Here is a 16,138-nt window from a genome sequence, read left to right on the forward strand (position 1 = left end):
TATTTGTGTTTTCTTTCCCTACTGGAGAGCATTTAGACGTGACCATCATCATACAACTAGCTGTCAGAGGCTTTAGTATTTATTTTGTCTTCTTACAGAGTCTGTGAGAAGCAATCAGAGAAAATTAAGCATCTAGCCCCTCTTTAGTGCTGTTGCTTATTCCCCACTTAAAAATGAAATATAAGAAAATTAAATAGTAACTCACAGAAGAATAAAATACAGTTATTTCTCTTGTCCTGGAGTCAGTGGGATCAGGAAGGTGGAAGGGTAGGGATTTCAAAGAGTTAATAGACAAAATCATGAAAAGAAAGGTAAATGATGTTGACTGTAAAAGTGAAAAACCTGTGTAAGTCAGATGTTATAAAAAAAATTAAAAGACAAATGACAAACTAAATGACAAGCAGTTGATAACCTTATAATATGAAGAGCTTTTAAAAAACAATAATCAAATGTTAAAATAGCCCAGTACTGAAATGAACAAAGTGTATGAACAGATAAATCACCAGTGGATAAATTAAGTGATCAACAAATTTTGTATTGTTAATAAAAAAGGGAAAAGATTCCTTTTCTCTCCCATCAAATTGGCCAACATGGGGGTTTAAAAAAAAAAAAAAAGAAAGAAAGTATCCTCTGACTCATCAAGGGTAAAGTGAAATAAGCATTCCTTTTTTTTAAGTTGAGATAGGATACATATATCATGAAATTCATCCTTTTCAAGTTCAGTGGATTTTAATATATTCACAAGGTTGTGCAACCATCAACACAGTCTAGTTCTGGAACATTTTTTTATCATCACAAAAAGAAATGTCATACCCATTAACAGTCACTTCCATCACCCCTCCCCTGACAACCACTATTTTCTGTCTCTGTGGATTTGCCTGTGCTGAATATCTCATATAAATGGAATCATACAATATGTGGTGTTTTATGTCTGGCTCCTTTTACTTAGCATAATAGTTTCAAGGTCCATCCATGTTGCAGCATGTGTCAGTACTTTATTCCTTTTTATGGACAAATATTCTATTGCATGGATAATACTACACTTTATCTGTTGATGTGCATTTGGGCTGTTTCCACTTTTTTGTCTATTATGAATAATGTGGCTATGCAAGTTTTGTGTTTATACATGTGTTTTTAATTTTAATAACTAGGAGTAGAATGCTGGGTTACATGGCAACTCAGTGTTTAACTTCTCTAGGAACTGCCAGACTATTTTCCAAAGTGGCTATACCATTTTATAGTCCCACCAATATATGAGGATTTTAATTCCTCCACATCCTTGAAACACTTGTTATAGTTTACTTTTTTGATTATAACCATCATAATGGGTGTGAAGTGGTAACTCCTTATGGTTTTGATTTGCATTTTTCTAATGACTTACTATGTTAACCAATCTTATGTGTTTATTATTATTTGTTTAGCTTCTTTGGAGGAATGTTTATCAAGTTCTTTGCCCATTTAAAAATTAGATTGTCTCTTTATAGTTGCATTATAAGTGCACTTTATATAGTCTGGATACTAGACCCTTGCACACAGTTTCTCCCATTCTGTGGGTTGTCTTTTTACTATCTTAATAATACCCTTTTATGCACAAAAGTTGTTAATTTTGATGAAGTTCAATTTATTTTCTCTTTTGTTGCCTGTGCCTTTGATGTCATATATAAAAATCCTTTGCCAAATCCAAGGTCATATACATTTACCTTTATGTTCTCTTCTAAGAATTTTATGGTTTTAGCTCTTATATTTAGATTACTAACTTATTTTGATTGATTGATGTAGGAAGGGGTCCAACTTAGCTTTTTTTTTCCCCCCTCAGCATGTGGAAATGCATTGTCTGAACACCATTTGTCAGATTATTCATTCCCCATTGAATGGACTTGGACACTCTTGTCAAAAATCAACTGGCCATAGATAAATATGGGTTTGCAGACTCTCAGTTCTATTCTGTTGGTCTAGATGTCTATCCTTATGTCAGTACCACACTGTTTTGATTACTGGAACTTTTAGTAAGTTTTGAAATCAGAAGTGTAAGTCCTTTGATTTTGTTCTTTTTCAAGATTGTTTTGATTATCCTGGACTCCTTTAAATTCCATATGAATTTGAGGATCAGCTTTTCCATTTCTGCAAAAAAGCCTGTAAGAATTTGTTAGGAATTATGCCAGATCTGTAGATAACTTTGGGTACCTTAAAATTAAGTCATCCTATCGGTAATGAAGAGATACCTTTCCATTTGTTGGTTTTCTTCCAGCAATGATTTGTAGTTTTCAGCGTACAAGTCTTTCACCTCCTTGGTTAAATGTATTCCTAAATTTTATTCTTATGACGCTATTGTAAACGGGATTGTTGTTGTAATTGTCAGATTGTTCATTGCTAGTATATCTTATACCCTGAAATTGCTGAATTTGCTTTTTAGTGTGTGTGTGTGTGTGTTATACACACACACACACACACACATATAAACACACACATACAAACACATATGCATAATATAAAATATATATAATAATATATAACAATTATGTCATCTGTTAATAAATGGTTTTACTTTTTCCCTTCCAATATGGATGCTTATTTTATTTTATTTTTTAATTTATTTTATTTTTTTCTTGCCTAATTGATCAGGCTACTATTTCCAGTATAATGTTGAGTAGCTGCAGTGAAAACAGTATCCTTGTCTTGTTCCTGATCTTCAGGGGAAAACTTTTAGGACTCTACCATTGAATATGATGTTGACTGAGTTTTTCATAATTGTACTTTATCAGATTGAGAAATTTCATTTCTGTTCCTAGTTTTCTGAGTGGTTTTCTTTTTTTTTTTTTTTAAGTCATGAGAAGGTGTTGGATTTTGTAAAATGCTTTTTGTTTTTATTTATTTTTATTTTTTTAAGTAGGCTTCACACCCAGCGTGTGGAGCCCAACACAGGGCTTGAACTCATGACCCTGAGATCAAGACCTGAGCTAAGAACAAGAGTCAGATGCTTAACCAACTGAGCTACCCAGGCGCCCCAGGTGTCCCTGTAAAACACTTTCTCAATGTCAGTTGTGGTCATGTGGTTTTTCCCCTTATTCTATTCATGTGTGGTGTGTATATTGATTTTGTACTGTTGAACTACTTCCTGAGAGAAATCCCACTTGGTCATGGTGTATAATCCTTGTATAGGCTGTTGGATTCGGTTTGCTATTTTTGTTGAGGAGTTTTGCCTCTACCAACTACCCAAACTATTGAAGGCTACTGAAGTAAGTCCTTGTGGCTTTAGATCTAATGGTTCTCTATAGGCCTTATATAGTTGACACTGCTGGCCATCCATTCCTTTGATATTTGTTACTGTTGAGTCCTTTCTCCCTGAAATACTCTTTCTTGGTTTCTGAGGCAGTACTCCCTCCTGGGTTTTCTCTCATTTCTATATACTTCTCCATCCCATTGGAGGTTTTTCTTCTGATCATCCTTTAAGTATTAGTATTTTTTAAGAATCCTTCAGAAGATCTGAGTGACCTCATCCATACCCAAACTTCGATGATCCTGTTTATATCAGCAAGTCCCAAGCTAATTAGGACTCATCTGAAGAGTCAAGATAAGGCCACTCCTCTGAGCTACTTTTGGAGCCACCTCCTGAGCAACTCCTCTGGAATGTTCCACAGTTAGTTCAGTACCGCCAGAACTCACAGGTCTTTCATGTTTGGGCCTCTGCTTACCTTTGTAGAGACTAACAAAGCTGTTCAAAGACATTTCAATCTTAAGGAAAGAGGTATGACTTTCAGTTCATTTCCCTGGAATCCCATAATCCGGTTATGCTGATTTCTAGCTCTTTTGCTCCAGGACATTCTTTAGCTTTTTCCTTGTGTCTTTGTTGCCCCATTTGTAAAGTGGGGATGATAATACTTGGTTTGAGGGTTAATGATAATGTATGTAAAGATATTGACCAGTATTAAGTTCCGAATAAACTGCAGCTATTTAGTAATAGACAGACTTGAGGGGATAATGTACAAGGTAACAGAAAATAGTACTAAATTGTCTTGTTTCTGCTGACACTGATCTATGCTTTTATCTGGTTTTATGCTGGGAGGGGACTTGAGCAGCAGATACCAGATGACGAACACTGGAGCCTTGCTCTAATAATCTTGCTGGGTCCAATCTCAAGATTTATTGCTATAACAAGATCTTTTTATTGTGTTCATAATGAAGCCCGTTTTGGTTATTACACTTGGATGTGTGTTTTTATACTCAGCGCTTGCCTTAAGGTGAGCATCCACTGATTTTCATTTAAATATTTGTGGTTTTCTTTTCCTTTCGTTGTTTTTAACGTTTATTTTTGAGAGAGAGAGACTTTGAGCGGGCGCACACACAAGCTCAAGCAGGGGAGGGGGAGAGAAAGAGAGGATCCAAAGTGGGCTCTGAAATCTTTCAATTAAGATCAAAGGAATTTACGTTTGCATAAGCATTGTAATGGGAAATTTATTGTTTTTTAAGGCTCCCTTTAAAAACTTGGTACCTATTTTATATCACTTCTTTGCTAAATTCATTTTTAAATGATTTAATCACTTGGATTTTATTTCACTTTCGCATTATCTTTTTCTCCTAGTCCTTTAACGTAGGAAAATGGTACTCTGACGTTGGGTGCAACTAATTATTGTATTCAAGGTTTAGTAACTTCATTCGTAAATTGTAAATGGGAGAAGGGTACACATATTTTGTAAGTTGTAGCTCGCCACGTATGCTTTGACATAGGGAATGACTTTGGACAGCGATTCCGCCTCGAACCCGTCGGCGTTTAACGAGTTAACTACCGGGCGGCTTCCAGGCACGGCCGGGAGGACCGGGCCGGGCGGTCAGCCCCGGAGCCGACCTGCCCCTGGAAGTGCCGGGAACCGCGCCTCCACGCCCGCGGGGGCGGTGCCCGCCGGGCCTTTCCCGCGACCCGCCCCCTCGGGCGCTGCGCCGTGCGTCTGCGCAGACACCCCCGCGGCAGCCGCGGTAGGTAGTTTCTCCTGATGATGCAAACACTCACTTCCCGCATCAACTTCCCACAGAGGGCGCGGAGCCGGCGGGAGCCAGAAGCGCCGCGGAGCCGTGCGCCATGGGCAACATCCAGAAGAAGCTGACCGGCAAGAGCGAGGGCGGCAAGCGGTCGGAGAGGGGCGCGCCGCGGCGGGGTCGGTCGCCAGGGGCCGGCTCGGACATGCGGGGCCGACCGCGTGCTTCGGCGGCGGCGGCGGAGGGCGGCGCCAGCCGGCACCCTGGCGGCGAGCGGGGCGCGGGAGACCCCACCACCGCGCCCCCTTCCGCCGCCGCCCCTCTCGGCCCCGCCGGCCTGAAGAGCCAGGGCAACGAGCTGTTCAGAAGCGGGCAGTTCCCCGAGGCGACCCTCAAGTACTCGGCGGCGATCGCGCAGCTGGAGCCTGCAGGTAGGCGAGCAGCGCCCGCGCCTCCGCTAGGGCTGCGGCTCACGGGACCTGCCGGGCCGCCGCCCGGTGACAGGCGCTCGCGTGCGTGCTTCCTTCATGCGGAACAGACCCAGGGCGGGGTGGCACCGACCTGGGCGGGCAGCACCGTGGAATGCGTAGCGTGTGCGCGGGCAGGCCACTGCGGGCAGGGGCCGCTCCCGGGGCGCCGCATTATGGGCGGCCTGCAGGACTGCAGTGTCCCTGGAGACCTCAGTCGTCTTGTGCTGGTGAACTGTGACTGCGCTAATGGATTTTAACCGTGTTTAATTAAATGTGATTTTAGGAAGTGGAAGCGCAGATGATCTAAGTATCTTATATTCAAATAGAGCAGCGTGTTACCTAAAAGAAGGAAACTGCAGCGGCTGCATTCAAGATTGTACCAGGTAAACTGCCCATTTTCAGGTTTCTCAAGAGAGTTTTACCATTCCAGTGTGATGAATGCAGTATTTAATTGCTTACTAAATTTTTGCATGAGTCTGATTTCTTAAGACACTTTTTTAAGACATGTTAATTGAATTATACATGGAAGTCATAAATTCATCTCTTTCATAAATTTCTTCTAACTGAAGACAGTTAATAGAAGACTGCAACTTTTTTCATTTCTACAGCCACCACCTTAATTCACGCTCTTTTCATATCCTAGACTACTGGACAAGCCTTCCATCTAACCTCTCTGCCGTCTCCAATCCACTGTAGTGTCAGAACAACTTTTCCTGAAGCATTATTTTGTGTTTCAAATAGGCATTCAGTGGCTCAGTATGGTGTTCCAGATAATTATAGGCTCCTTTTTTACCACGTTGCCCCCTGAACAAGCTTTCTGCTCTCATTTGGTCCACTGTCTGTAACGCCCTCTGCACATCTTTGCCTCTGAAATCCCTGCTCAACTAACCCCTCCCTCTTCTTTGCCTTCCTGGTCACTTGCATGGCTATAACCCTTGCACTGTCACTCTCACACCTGTGGGTACTTGTGTCATCCACTACATTGGATATTGAGCTCTGTGAGGACCAGAGCCATATTTTACATACAGCTTTGCATCCTTCAAGCACTGTGGTCACCCATGTTACTCAACAAGTTACATACTGAAATTGGTGAATATATTTACATGAATAAAAAGTACTGTTTTCTTCCACTATCAAGGAATAAACCTGCTTCAGGAGCCCTTTGGAAAGAAGCTGCTATTAAGTATCTAGCAAATAAATTGTCCTGGTTTGATGTTCACAGTCCTGGTTTACTCTTGTGTGGTAAAATTATTACTGTCACCCTTTTTCACTCTCAAAAGTCCTAGTTTGAACAATAATTTATGTGGATAACCTTCCAAGAAGATGAACAGTTTAGGGGCGCCTGGGTGGCTCAGTCGGTTAGGCGGCCGACTTCGGCTCAGGTCATGATCTCGCAGTCCGTGAGTTCAAGCCCCGCGTCGGGCTCTGTGCTGACAGCTCAGAGCCCGGAGCCTGTTTCGGATTCTGTGTCTCCCTCTCTCTCTCTGCCCCTCCCCCGCTCATGCTCTGTCTGTCTCTCTCTCAAAAATAAATAAACGTTAAAAAAAAAATTTAAAAAAAAAAGAAGGTGAACAGTTAATTATTTTTCATTGATAGTATCAGTATATTGATATGGGTAAAAACTTATAATATCTGTGCCTGAATTTTTTAAAAAAAGTGTTGAGGGGCTTGGATTTCTTTTTCCCAATCTTATGTATTTAAAAGTAAATACTATATGTTCACTTGGGCCTGACTGTAGACCCCATCCACTGTTGTGCTAGCTCACACTAATTAATTGTTGTATTTTTAGAATTTTGTGAGCTGGTTGAAGTCAAATTGGTAGCTTGAAATCTACCAATTTTTTTGGAATACTAATACTGTGAAAACTGGCAAATCCCACAAATCTGGGGTTTTCTCCCTAGGAGGAGAGCCGGTTGTTAAACATGCACCACTGCACATAACTAACCAACAAGACCATGTGAATTTGTGGAATATCAAGCACATTGTGATTTGCAGCTATGAACCTTGTAGCTCAAGTGTCTGTTGCTAATACCTTTCAGACTGGTCTTAGGTCTTCCTGCAGTAAGCAAGTTCAGGATTTTAATTAAAACTTGAGACCCCTAGGGGTGCCTGGGTGACTCAGTTGGTTAAGTGTCTGACTTTTGGCTCAGGTCATGATCTCATGGTTCGAACATCAAGTCCTGAGTTGGGCTCTGCACTGACAGCATGGAGCCTGCTTGGGCTTCTGTTCCCCGCCCCCCGCTCCTCCCCAACTGACGCTGTGTGTGTGTCTCTGTCTCTCAAAAACTAAACTGTAAAAAAACAAAAACTTGAGACCCCTATAGTTAGGGCCACTGCAAAACAAATGGATTCACTTTATCCTTAAGTGAGATGGTTTAAGGTGGCAGACATAAAATTTGTTGTGTTTCAGTGTCGATCTGGGAGGAAGTCAACGATGGGATTCCAGCCATGGTGTCTAGGGAGGCTAGAATGGAGGTTTGTCTTGAAGAAGAGCAGGAGATGGCCTTCTGGGGAGGGAAGTGGCAGTGGTTTATTTAAGATGTCCTTAGATAAGAGCTGTGTTGTAGGCCAAGGAATCCTGCTCTGCTGGTCAGTGCTGACCTCCGTAGAGGCCGACCTACTTCGGTGTTTTCTTGATACCTGGTTTATGAGTCCCAACATAAGGGGTATGAGATGATTTTACTCCAGAGCAGTGAGTCTCAAACTCGTTTTAATGCCAGAGAAACCATGATTGGCTTTTGCGAACATGTTGAAATGAATGTATTTAAAATCTGTGTGAACTAGGAATTATTTAGTAGCAGAAATAGGACTGTATTTTCTTTTCATCTCAAGAAGATTGCATACATTTTAACGGAAGCCTATTTAGTTTTTCACTTAATTGTCTGCTGTTTGGAGAGTTGTTTTTTCTGCCATGAGCCCTTATTACAAGGCAAGTGGTAGCTGGAGTCAAACATTGAAAAAGAAAAACTCACGGGAGCAAACTTTAAAATAAGGAGCGGAGGGGATCCTATGAATTAGCTTTCGTAGATTGACCTATGATCTATACCTTTGTATGCATTTTGGGAAGAAAATGTTTGATTTTATGTGTCTGAATTCCGGGGGCTTGTTCTGAAGCACTTCCTCTGAGGTTTGTCCCGGGGTGTGCTGGGAGAATCACTACTGGGAGTATAAGGGGTATTGGGAGAGCTCAGGGAGCTCTGGGCCCTGCCCATCTCCTGGCCACAGTATCTCCATGTTTCTATTTTAGACTTCCAGGCGAGCCACGAAACAGGGTTATGATGCCTAAGCTGAAGTTTAAAACCATTATCCTAGAAATTACCTTTGTCGTCTGTTCTCAGGATTCTTTATCACCTAAAAAAAAGTCTTCACTTTTCCCATCTGCCAGAGAACTTTTTTGGGTTCTCTAAACTACACGAAAATATCTTTCAGTGACTTTCCATCAAGGGTATTTTGACAGGCTCAATAAAAATGAATGTTGCCTGATAATTCTTCACTTTTGCTCCTCTGCTGCTCTCTGCCAGGCTTCAAATTAGAAGATTCTGTAGGTCCTTAAAAGTGTTAATTTGAATAGTTAAGTTTTTGTAAGCTCTGGTTTAAAAATTCTCTGTGTTTTTATGAATGAATGCCTTTTTTTTTTCTTAGCAGAATCTCCATTTATAAGCTCGTATTCATTTTCAGGCTTGTGGTTAAAGAGAAAAAACCTTGCATTTACTAGGCTGGGAGTGCTAAAAATTAAATGCATCATCTCACGCAGTGTTACATTCCACGCCTACCTCAAATCCATCTTGAGTGGCTAAAGAGCACCTTGGGCATTGGAAGTCAGTGGTGAAATGGGGTAGTTGTGGGGAAATGAGGTAGTTGTGTAAGTATTACACGTATTTACAATCCCTCTTCATGCCATTAATATCCTCGAAGCATGAAACTAAGCTAGATTTAAGGCAGTGGTACTAGTGATAGATCCTGATGCTCAGAGATCTGTTTTCTAGTGTTTAAAAGCTTTTACTTGATCTTAATTTCTAAAATAACTTTTGGAGTGGCTCAGTCGGTTAAGCATCCGACTCAAGTCATGATCTCACGGTTTGTGAGTTCGAGCCCTGCGTTGGGCTCTGTGTAGATACCTCAGAGCCTGGAGCTTGCTTTGGATTCCGTGGCTCCCTCTCTGCCCCCTCTCCCGATTGTGCTCTCTCAAAAATAAATAAATGTTAGAAGAAATTTTTTTAAGGTAAATAAAATAAAGTAACTTCTACTGTTTACAAAAGTAATACGTATGTGTTACAGAAAAAAAATTTTAAAACCCAGTACAGTATGAAGGAGATCATTAAAATAACCCATAATCCTAACACCTGGGTGGAACAAAATGTGTTATTTTTTAAAGAACTGAAGCTAATTCATGACAGCCTCTATGGTACACAGCCCGGGAGTGCACCCACACGTGCAGTTGAGTATGACGTGGAGAATTGTGAAGGAGTCCCAGTGGCAGATGACTCCAGTGAAGTTCCTTTATTTATAGTGTTTTTGCACTGTTTTGTGGTAGAAAGAGCATTGGTTCAATCAGGTGTTTGCTGAAGTGCTTCCTCTGGCCCAGGCAATGATCTCTACACTGGGAATATAGTGGTGCTTAGGACAGGCGGTGTCCTTGCTTTCCTGAAGCTTAAATTCAAAAGAACTGACATGTGGGCAGATGGCCCCATGTCTCTCCATCCCCTCACCTGCAGAATGAACGTGGGATGAACGTGGGACTGTTTACCCTGCAGGCTTGTGAGAATGTCTACAGTGACTAGCACACGGTAGATGTCCTGTCAGAGCTTGCTCTTTGCCAGGTCACTGTAGACAGGAATAGACAGTAGATCCCCAAGACTGCTGGAGAAAAAGTAAAGCAGCCCTCACTCGTGCTTTCCCTGCAGCTGATCTATAAGCTGCATGGAACAGAAGAGTTAACCAGAAGAGCAGACCTGCCGTCCCCAGTGTGGACAGTCTGGTGCAGCAGATACTCACTCATGGGTTACATAGAAAGTGGGCTCTTCCGAGGATCTGTGCACACCATACTTTACAATTTTAGTTAAGTTTGTTAAAACTAAGTATGATAGTTTTCATTCATAAATTCAGTCTTTTGATTGTATGTTCTAGTGATGTTAGAAATACTTCGTAGCCTAAAAAGTGCAAGATGAAAATTCATGATTTATAAGGAATTCTCATATACTTCCTTGATTCCCTCCAGTTTATTTTTTAAGCCCTTTGGCAGCAAGTAAATCATAATAAACTGTATGAAGTTCAGAGAGCTGATTTTCAAAATGTATTGCAAGCTTCTGTGGTTCTGTGCTAAGGTGCCTTGTTAAACACATAGGTGTAGATAAAAGTTTTCCTTTTAATCCATCAGTAAGTAACAAGAATCTTTTGAAAACCTACTTTGTACCTGGTGCTACGGTGGGCTCTGTTAGGGCACAGGGGAGGGGAGGGGCATTGGAGGGGGTGAGACACATTGCCTGCTTCCAGGGAGCTCAGGCTCAGTGGGGGAAAGAGTAAATGCCAGAGTGCTTTGGAACTGTTTGAAATGAGGTATGCAAGTTTGATTGCTCTTCTACTCTGAGTTTGCCTTTCTAGTATGTTCCTAGGTCCCCAATATGGACTGGCAGATACATAAAAATATTTCTGAGAGTCCGGTACCGTAGTGTACATTCAGTTAGTATAAGTTAAAAAGTAATTTTCAGAACAAGTGACATGTAATATTTTTGTCTTTAGGGCTCTGGAACTTCATCCATTCTCCATCAAACCTCTTCTTCGACGAGCAATGGCCTATGAAACTTTAGAGCAGTATCAGAAAGCTTATGTGGATTATAAAACGGTGTTGCAAATGGACTGCGCAATCCAGCTAGCGAATGACAGTATTAACAGGTAACCTAACCCGAAGCAGTGCCTGAGGTCTAGTTGTTTTACAATGGAGCTACATTTTTCTCTTCCCCACCTGCAAGAACTACCAAAGTGTAGACCGTTCTATTATTTACTTTGCATGAATGATCGCCTTCTCTCACTCCCATCAAAACCAAACAGTTCTTTCTCTCTAACTTAATTTCTAACTGTCCTGCAGTACATTTTGAGTTGTCCTCTGACACCTTTGTATTTGTTTCCCGGTCCATTTATTACTGTTCAGTAATTATGGGTTTTTTTTTAACTTAGGGTACAGATCTTTGCTGTTCTGAACGCACAGCATTTAATTTCAGTATTTATAAATATCTGTGGAGTTAGGAAGTGTTTTCAGTGATGTTGTAAATCAGTACTAATTATAGGACAGAATCCAAAAATGTAGTGAAAACTGCCATGTTGAATCTTCTTCTCCTACAGGGTTTGCACATGCTCATTGGCACCACAGCTGTCAGTGGAAACATATCTGTTGTTTCTCCTCAGGAGAACGGATGTCTTCATGAGCCTGCTAGATATTTGTGTTATATGCCCTTTAAATAGACACTCATCTAGGATGAGTATTAACTTACAATGGTGAAATAGCAAAGAATTTGGATCTAATTTATATTATGACCTATTTACCCCCTGAGTGAGCATGGGAAGGTAAGAATTTCCAGACTTCAAATGGCTTTCAGGTGAAATTTGAAAATTACTAGTTGGGCAATATTTCTAATTATGTATAATATTTTCTGATTCCATTTGTCCAAAGTATAATTATGTGCGTTACGCTGTGCCCCGTGTTGGTCTAGTGTACCATATCCCCCACCCCCCCACCACCTAAAGAGACAAAATGGGGAAAAATAATATAGTCTCTGTATTTAAGCAAACCAGAATATAGTTAGATGAAAAAACACAAGACAGGTACCTATCTCCAACTGTGAAAAATGGTTAGGAAGGTGGGGGTTAACAGGCCAGGCCACCTTTGTGTAGACTTCAGTTGTTGGAGAGAGAGTACCTGAGGTGGTCTTTGAAGAGCACTGATGGGACATGAGGAAACCTTGAGAAAAATTTTAGGAAATGAGAGTGGCATGTTTTGGATTAATTCATTTTATAAAATCATGCCTTACCTCCCTACATTATTTCACCACACTTTGGAGAAAACTGTTGGAAAGATCTGTATGTAGAGCCAATGGCCATCTCCTGGAACGTTCACTCTGGTCACGTGGAACCTGTCTAAAAGGGATTTATACTGTTTATTGGATCTAGAGTGGGGCTAGCTGGAACCTTGGGCATTCACCCAAGATCAGGGTTGCCTTGATCTTGTAAAATCAGGCAGCATCACGTGGGAGCTCTCCAGCCATTTGCCCTGTTGGCACAGCTGCCTTGCCAAAGTGTCATCTACTGCCTCATATATGCTTGAAGGTACTTTTCTTCTTTTTTGTCTAGTTAATTCCTTCCTGTCTATCAGGAGAGGGTCTGCTTCCTCTAGGAAGTGACTTTCACAGATACACCCACCTCCTGCCTCACCAAACATGTATTTCAGGCTCTCTTCCCAGTGACCCCAGAACACTGTGCCTTTTATTACACAGCTTCCATATTATTTGTAAATTCTCTGTCCCTCTCTTTTTGTAAAATTATTTTTCTCTCATTCTCCTGGGAGTTCTGTGAGGTCAGGAATTGTGTTTTATCCATCTCTGTAGTTGAAGTACCTCATACAGTAAATATCCTCAGTAAAATGTGTTGAATGAAGTCATTCCCTAACAGCGTAATTCACTCCTGTGCTCTGCTTTGAATTTGCCCGTCCTCCTCTGTCTGGTCATATCCAAGGTAGTTGGGGAAAGTAGAATCCTCTCACGGTTAGAGGTTCTTGTGAAACAAAGTTGGGAAGGCCCCTGAAGTAGCTGACAGAGAGGAAAGGCCTGTTGAAAGGTATTTTAGGAAATAACAGTTCACAGTGATAGGCTGGAAGTTCTGAAGGGAGAAATCTATATCTGACAGGCTGTAATTACATTTCTGAACCTGCTGCACTATATAGTTTTTAAAAGTGAAGTACAATTCACAGAAGGGAACACTATTTTAAAATATACGATTGAGTGGCCTTTTAGCACATTCACATGTTGTATAACCACCACCTCGCTCTAATTCCAAAACATTTATCGTCCCAAAAGGAAATTCTGTTCCCATTAAGCAATCACTCATTTTCCCTTATCCCAGCCCCTGGAAACCAGTAATCTGCTTTCTGTCTATGGACTTCCCTATTCTGGGTAGTCCCTATAAGTGGAGTCCTAGAGGAGGTACCTTTTGTGTTTGGCTTCTTTCACCTACACAGTGTTCTCAGGGTTCATTCTTGTTGTGGTATATGTGAGTGCTTCATTTCTTCTTATAGCTGAATAATCCATCATAGGAATATGTATCATTTTGTTCATTCATTCATCAGATGGTGGACATTTGGGTTGTTTGCATCTTTGAGCTGTTGTGAACGGCCTGCTTTGAACATTTTGTGCACAGGGTTTTGCTTATATACCTGTTTTTGGTTCCTCTTGGTGTATACTCAGGAGTGGCATTGCTGGGTCATATGGGAATTCTATGTTTAAACTTTTTGAGGATTGTGTTATACTTTTTATATGTCCTCATGAAGGTCCTTTTATATAGATTGACTTGTAAGTTTTTTTTAATTGGTTCTTACTGATGTTTTATAAGAAGGTGAGGAGGCTTTTTTTTGCTGTATTTCTTCTATAAAATATCAATTTTTAAAATTTCACTGTTCCTTTTCATGAATCCCATATTTATGCTTTTCCATGTGAGCAACAACAGCTTTTTTTTTTTTTTTTTCCCCCCCAGTTTAAACATCTGTGCTTATTTTGTTTCTGTCTTCCATTAACCATATTCCTCTCTTCCTCTCCAGGAATCTTATATGTTAAATTTCCCTGCATATACTTATTTACTCCCTGGCAACACATCATCTCTTTTCAGCTGCTTCTTCCTTCCTCTCTGCTGGTAATACAAGTTTTGCTTGAAAATTCTTTTTTCTAAAGCTTTTTTTTTTTTTTCTGCATTTGTGGGTGGTTTTACATTATTTTTCAAAAAAAATTTTTTTTTCTCTAAAATATGTGAGAGTTGGTTAGCATAACCAATTTCAGCATAACTGAAATTTCAGTTTAAAAAACTGGGGAAAAAGTATGTGCATTGTATTTGTGTCTAGATAAATAAAAACTATTCGCACAAAAAGTACTATTGAGTTAACTAACTTGAATGCATTCTCCTAATTACCAGTAAACCTTCTCAGTCTTGGGGCACACCTTTTTTTTTTTTTTAATTTTTTTAAAATGTTTGTTTATCTTTGAAAGAGAGAGGGAGAGAGACAGTGTGAGCTGGGGAGGGTCAGAGAGAGAGAGAGAGAGAGAGAGAGAGAGAGAGACACACACACACACACACACACACACACACACACACACAGAATCTAAAGCAGGCTCCAGGCTCTTAGGTGTCAGCACAGAGCCCGATGCGGGGCTTGAACTCATAAACTGTGAGATCATGACCTGAACTAAAGTCGGACGCCCAGCCGACTGAGCCACCCAGATGCCCCGGGGCACACCTTTTTGAAACCAGTTTCATTTCAAATACATGATTCAATTTTGTTTTAAATCTAAATATATTTTGTGTGTTTAAAATGATGACACGGTGATAATCGGAGATGTTAATCTGAACCTTTTGATGGTCATGAGTAAATGTCAGTAATACAAGGGCCCTTGTAGTAGACTCCAGTATCTTGTCCCTTCATCATTATGTGTTTGAAAACGTAGTTAATGGATAATTTTAGAGGCAAAAAAAATAAAGGTAAGAGTATCTTAGCAATATGGAAATGTTTTAAGAAAAAACAGCATTCCACATTACAGCTTGTCCTCATCACTTTCGGCAGCTAGTCTTGAACACCTGTCTTTGGTGTATGGTTTGGGCATAGAAATTCTGAAGTGCTTTTGGTTATTCTCCAGAGTAATACATTATCAATTTAGTAATTACATTAAATGTTATGCAAGACGTTTCTTTTAGGCCTTCTAAATTTTGCTTTTATTTTTCACTTTTTCAAAAAAATACAGTTTTATTGCATATACATTAAATATATTTTTTGAACCAGTTAGGAAGGGCTTTGCTTTTTTCTTCTACAAAAAGGATCTAAAGTTAACATAGTTTTTGGCAACTTTTAAAAGTCCTTCTAAAGACCATTTAAAGGTCTGTGGACAGCAGACAGCTTAAGACTGTTTTCTACAGGGAAGTACACAAATGCAATGTTTGTAAATCTTACTCTTGATTTGAGCTTCATGGATATAAAAAACAAATGGCATGATTAATCGAGAAAATTCATTTTCTTTTTAGGATAACAAGAATTTTAATGAATCTGGATGGACCAAGCTGGCGGGAGAAGCTGTCACCCATTCCTGCTGTGCCCACTTCCACGCATTTACGAGCTTGGCAGCCTGCCACAGAGACACCCCCAGACCAAGTGGGAGACTCCTGTAGCCATTCCCAGCCTGGCATCACAGGTAGGGGAGGCCTACAATCCTTTCTTGTGCAGGTTGTCTTGAGCTGTGTGTATATCTTCTCGGTAAAGCAGAAGGAGAAGGACATGAACTCAGGCATCAGACCCAGGTTTAAGTTAAGACCCTGTTCTCCCTCTAACTAGTCTTAAGTTGTTTCATGCATCCAGTGTCCCAGTGTGTATGAAAGGAAGAAATGTAACTATCTCATGGAGTTCTTAGGAATAAATGGAGATGTGCATACAAAATAATAAAGGTTAAGTT

At 40.5% G+C, this 16,138-nt stretch overlaps 1 protein-coding gene across 3 annotated transcripts in view; it reads left to right on the forward strand.

Annotated features, from left to right (window-relative positions):
• SPAG1 (sperm associated antigen 1) overlaps positions 1–16,138 on the forward strand; it is a 65,338-nt gene that overhangs the window by 33,592 nt on the left and 15,608 nt on the right. For all 3 annotated transcript variants that reach the window (XM_042923163.1, XM_042923162.1, XM_042923164.1), the window contains 4 exons: positions 5,028–5,402; positions 5,725–5,824; positions 11,181–11,333; positions 15,714–15,880. In XM_042923163.1, coding sequence (XP_042779097.1) covers positions 5,028–5,402; positions 5,725–5,824; positions 11,181–11,333; positions 15,714–15,880 — 795 coding nt within the window. The remainder of the gene's footprint in view (positions 1–5,027; positions 5,403–5,724; positions 5,825–11,180; positions 11,334–15,713; positions 15,881–16,138) is intronic.

This window comes from Panthera leo, chromosome F2, assembly GCF_018350215.1.
Source record: "Panthera leo isolate Ple1 chromosome F2, P.leo_Ple1_pat1.1, whole genome shotgun sequence".
NCBI classification, from domain to species: domain Eukaryota; kingdom Metazoa; phylum Chordata; class Mammalia; order Carnivora; family Felidae; genus Panthera; species Panthera leo.